The sequence below is a fragment of the Pinus tabuliformis genome, chromosome 2_1 (assembly GCF_031772625.1).
Source record: "Pinus tabuliformis cultivar Carrire ecotype Pingquan chromosome 2_1, CPIR1, whole genome shotgun sequence".
NCBI lineage: Eukaryota > Viridiplantae > Streptophyta > Pinopsida > Pinales > Pinaceae > Pinus > Pinus tabuliformis.
In genome coordinates, this window is record NC_142299.1 from 699,495,759 (window position 1) to 699,501,317 (window position 5,559).

Here is a 5,559-nt window from a genome sequence, read left to right on the forward strand (position 1 = left end):
GCATGTCTCGTTATCTATTCCATTATTCTTATATGATTGTCAATTATTTTGTCCTTTTTAATTATAATAATTCTATGTTGCCAAGTATTAAGAAAAAGCAAATTAAACATTTTGGTACTTTAATTTGTATTTACCCATTGTAAAAATACCTATAATTCACACCGGAAAGAAGCATTACATTGAATAGCAACCTTTGTACATTGAATAACAACATCTGCACCTTTCCCACGAGGAGAGGCTTCAAACTTAATCCACAATTCATATGGTGTTCGCTAACCTTCTACTGAGGCGGTTTTTTTTTTGGTTTTTTTTAAAGATCAAAATTAGAATTGGTTTTCCTATTTAATTTAACAAATTTAAAAAATGAATAAATGAAAAAAATATATTTAGGCCGATAGGCCTTCAAAGGAAGGGGACTTTCGTCGTCCCTTTGTTCCTCGTGCTGACGCGTGGAGAGTTGTGCAATCGCATTATGTGCTGACACGTGGAGAGTTCTGCGGCAAACAATTTTCGTATTACGCTTATTTTTAATATTTTTCAGCGGGCGTTCTGCTTGTCGTGGTCTCAACCGAGAATCTTTGCAGCGGCGCGAGTTTTATTGCCGGGATCTCGTGTGTAGAAATTTGGCGTTTATTTACTAAATCGTTGCATGAGAGTTAAATCCCTCAGTTTTGAACTCGAAATCTACCAATGCTCACCATAGAATGACAGTTAAATCCGTCAGTTTTGAACTCCAAATCTACCAATGCTCTCCATAAAAGAAAACAGTAAGCAAGGAAAAGCTTAAAAGGCTACCAGATGTATTTCTTAAGAAGTCTAGCCAAAGCGTTTTCTGCAAACTCATCGTGTCTAGCAGAATGGAGCTTACAGGTTGCTAAAAACTGAACTTTAACGGGATTGTTCGCTAAACGTAGCTCAAGCTTTGCCGAATGAGAGAAGGCATAGCCAAAGCATTTTCTACAAATTCATCAAAGTCTACCAGAATGATTACAGGTCGCTAAACACTGAACTTTAATAGGATTCTAGCTCAAACCTTGCTGAATCAGAGAATGCCTCACTCGTCCGTGGCATACACCATAATCTGACGAAAATCTTGCAGTTCTTGACAGACGAAAACTTTAATCTAATTAGCGGAGCTCTAGCTGAATCAGAGAACGCCTCACTCGTGCGTGGCATACACCATAATCTGACAAAAATCTTGCAGTTCTTGACAGACGAAAACTTTAATCTAATTAGCGGAGCTCTAGAGATGCCATATAGGTAAAACAATGAAAAATCCTAAAGACAAAGCATAAGAGCTTGCCAATGTTTTAATTAATATCTCAAATCCCGGGCGTGCAAAGATTGGACTCTAAGTCTCGAAAATTTGTCCAGCACAAATATCGAACCCCTCTGACTCCTTCCAATGGCCGACAACGCGTAAGCTATCCAGATCAAAGCCTTTCGTGGATGCACAATACCAGCATTAAATGTAGCATTAAGGTCTCCGACATTAATAATAACCGCGTCACTGAATTAGTGCTCCAAATACAACACAAGCTTTCCAAATTTAATAGTAACCGCACCATGGAATTGGTGCTCCCAACACAGCACAAAGAGTAGTGCTCCGTTGTAAATGTAATTGGACCGATTCTGACAGTACCGAAGAACCAGTAGACGATCTCCGCGTATTTTGTCGGTTTCGAACCAGCGACCGAGGCTGCCGAACCTGGGAGATGTTTGAGGTCTATTTCCCACCGGATTGCGTGAAACTTGAAAGTACAAGGGCATCTTCACAACCGACGCGATTCGATCAGGATACCTCCATAATTTACTGGCAATTACTTTTAGCAAACAAATTTCGGCATCGAGTACATTTTTCTTTCGCCAAACGTGTCCTTTCAAGTGGATTCAGCAGAACATCCTTATCAGGCATATTTAACATTTTTTTTTCTCAAAAGGAAAGTTACTGGTCAGATATAATCAAATTTAGTAAGTTTTCCCTCAAAAGTAAGATTATTTGTTAGTTAATGGTAATTAAATATATATAATAATAACATCATTTTAATGATCAAATTATACAATATTCATGGAATTCTGATGATGCCAAAACAAAAAATGTTGTTATCAACGTTAATATTAAATTTAAAACTTCGTTCAAATTTCGAATTGATAGTCTATAACTTTTATAAAGAAAATACAAAAATCTAAGTTCAATTTAAAACTTTGATCAAATTTTAATGGATGGTTGATAATTTTTATAAAGAAAATACAAAAATATATTTTAATAAAAAAATACAAAAATCTAAGTTCAATTTAAAACTTTGATCAAATTTTAATGGATGGTTGATAATTTTTATAAAGAAAATACAAAAATATATTTTAATAAAATAAGGTTAATCAGTTTACTTTATTTATATTGATGATGGGTTTATTTTGGAATAAAATTTTCAAAATTTAATTTAATTATTAAATATTTATTGAATGAATAATAAAGATTTTATTTTTACATAACAATTTAAAATATTTTTATAAATAATAATAAATTAAAAAAATGAGATGTATTTCTAAAGTAGTTATGTTTTTTTTTTTTAATTAAATTTATTAATTAAAAAAAACATATCATATGAATATGTGTTATATTTTTTGGGATATGTAATATGAGTAAGCAACGTTATTGGCCCATAATATTATCACATAGTTTATTATGGGTTAAGAATCTCCATAATAAAGTGAAAGTAAGTCTCAATGGTAAGAACCAAGTTACATAATTTTTTAAAGGATATATGTTTAACCTATGTATTGATTCTGTTAATAATTAATAATAAAATAATAATTTAAAATAAAGTTATAATTTAGTTGGTTTTTATGATTTCTTTGAATCTTTGTAATGTGATATCTATCATGACATAAGTGTTTTGATGCATGTGAATATTTACCAACTAACTAATCCATCTATAAAAATCTACTCATATCAACATTAATACACTTCAATTTCTAAATATTGTAAATTATATAAAAATAAACATTTGTTTTTTAATTAAAGCACTTTGTATTACCAAAATAACTCAAAATTGCATAGTTGTTCTCACCAGACCACCAAGAAGATTTTTGTTAACTCCTGAGGATATAGGAGGATTCATACTTCTCTACTAATCCCATAATACACAAGATATCAACTAGCTAATCCGAAAATACAAAAACCCCTCGTACAAGCGACCCATTACAGAGCATAACAAAATACCAGATATACTATTAGAGATAAACACCATTAAGAATCAAAAGAAGAGATGGGAGTAGGGACCTTGGCACTCAATCCAGGATGAGCATCAATGTCTGTATCGTAATGTAGTTGTCCTTCCACATCAACTAGTCTTGAGTCAAGCTTGTCCTGATATTCCCATAGTTATTAATGATCAAGGTCTGCTTTCCGAAACAATGAAGACCTTTTTAATGACCAAAAATCTCAGGGATCAAGTTCTTGCCCAAAGCATGAATAGGGCTCGGATATGGACAATAATAGTGAAAATGAGTTCTTTGGACGTTTCTATGCTGAAGGAGTTGAGCAGAGAAGGGGAAGAACTGTTCCGCTCAAACTCTAGGGAGCTTTTGGACAATAAAGCTAACTCTACCAGGAACAAGACAAGTGAGTTGGGATCTCAGCTTGATACTTTTCCAACTACACCTATTACAACAACTCCTCCAACTCCGATCACGACCACACCCACAACACCAATAGGAATAACTCCTCCTCCAACAACAATCACACCAACAACCCCTACCACCCCAACAGTTACCCCTTACACCCCTCCCTCAACATCTACCACAACAACACCAACAACCAACTCAAGCCAAAGTTGGTGTGTAGCAAAGCCTGGTACCCCTGATTCAAGCTTGCAGGTTGCTCTGGACTATGCTTGCGGGCTTGGAGGTGCAGACTGTACAACAATTCAACAAAGTGGCACGTGCTATAACCCAGATACTGTTTTTTTTCATGCTTGCTATGCTTTTGACAGCTACTACAAGAAGAATGGCATGGCCCCTGGTACTTGTGACTTTGCTGGCAATGCAATTGTGACTACTCAAGATCCAAATAAGCTATATGCCCTTATGCGAAGTTTGTTTTTTGCCCCCTGTTTTTCTTTTCATTGTATTTCTCAGTTTATATGGATTCCTATGGTCCTGTGGTGACGATAAACGTTTTATCCACTTTTACATAGTTTGTTGTCTGCTTGTTTTGTTTCACTGCGTCAACTTCTTGGATACCTTCCGCTGAGTCTCATCTTTACATTGTGTTAGATGATAGTTGAGTTGCATGCTTATGATTCATCTACCCACTTCCATGCCTGGTTGAGCTCATCTGAATGCAAAGACATCCTCCGCTGATATACATTTTCCCATTGTAGGTTCCACCATGATAAGTAAGTGACATGATTATAGACCCATTTCCTGCCTGTTTTCTGCCTTGAAACTGCATGCAACCTTCAAATGTAAACACTCGTTATGGATAACTTGTATTGTTCAGGATATTTCCTTTTGGTTTAATGATGGAACTGTGTGATGTATTAAGAGAGAGTTATATTTGTAGGCAATCTGCTCTTCTGCATGCAACATAACTTTCATTTATGCCTGGATATATTGCATATTATTTTTTTCTTTATTGATTTTGTTATGAGAAGCTAAGGGTATGCATACTAAGTGTCCTTTATACCCACTCTGTCTTATGCAAATTTTACTGTTCCAGTTTATATGAATATAAAAGACGTTTTTGTTTTTTGTGCACCGTTTTGGTTCTGCTAGATTCAAGATATTTGACTGTGATTAATATGCTTGACATTATACCTTTTCGAAAATCTTCCCTTCATGGGTTAACATGATATACAAATTGAGGCTTGAAATTGTATGAGACTGGAGAATGCATTGCACTCATGCAAATCTTCCTTTACGGATTTTGTGATGACACGTACTGGAACATGCACATTTCCACAAAGGTATATACTAAGGAACCGCATTCCTCCTCCTATCTTTTGTTCATTTTTCTGTTCTACAATAAGTACTTTTTCAAGTTTTCATACAGAATTGAGAATCAAGATTTACTGGATTTTTGATATATTTTATGTTATATCTCAGCTTATAGTTTTGTAGCATTCTGATTTTTCCAAATTACTTGCAGCAATAGCAGTTCATCACTTCTTAATATAAGCATACCTGCATCTGGTGGCTTGGGTGGTACTAGTATTCCACCAACATCGGGCAATAATGGTGATGCAACATCCATATTCTTCTGTGTTCCTGTTTTCTTTGCTTTGTTTTCTTTGCTTTGTTTTCTTTGATTTTATCTATGATGGTCGCAAAATAGCTTTAGATGATATCGATCTCTATTGGGTGAATCGAGGAGAAACATCAAGATGTTTTAGTTGGAATAGCTAGTGTAGACAGAGAGCTAGAGGATGTACAGGAAAAACTCTCCAGAGTTCGATCCCATTTGTCCCAACATTTTTTTTGATGTAATGGGAGAACGCTGGGAGAGACTTTGAAAATGGGTACACCAGTGTAGTTCAGGTAATTCTTTCACTTTGT

At 34.9% G+C, this 5,559-nt stretch overlaps 1 protein-coding gene across 1 annotated transcript; it reads left to right on the forward strand.

Moving 5' to 3' along the window:
- The first annotated feature begins 3,374 nt into the window (after positions 1–3,374).
- On the forward strand, positions 3,375–5,312 carry LOC149202516 (uncharacterized). The gene is made up of 3 exons (XM_089401614.1): positions 3,375–4,072; positions 4,943–4,970; positions 5,153–5,312. The coding sequence occupies exons 1-3, from the start codon at positions 3,418–3,420 to the stop codon at positions 5,310–5,312; spliced, it is 843 nt and encodes a 280-aa protein (XP_089257740.1). The 5' UTR covers positions 3,375–3,417.
- Positions 5,313–5,559: the final 247 nt, after the last annotated feature.

What these genes read in the sequence shown, in the direction of transcription:
- LOC149202516 (XM_089401614.1), top strand. Translation starts at nt 3,418, where the DNA reads ATGAAGACCTTTTTAATGACCAAAAATCTCAGGGATCAAGTTCTTGCC. An exon ending in TGTGACTACTCAAGATCCAA is followed by an intron (nt 4,073 to 4,942) that starts ATAAGCTATATG and finishes TTGTGATGACAC; the next exon opens with GTACTGGAACATGCACATTT. An exon ending in ACATGCACATTTCCACAAAG is followed by an intron (nt 4,971 to 5,152) that starts GTATATACTAAG and finishes AATTACTTGCAG; the next exon opens with CAATAGCAGTTCATCACTTC.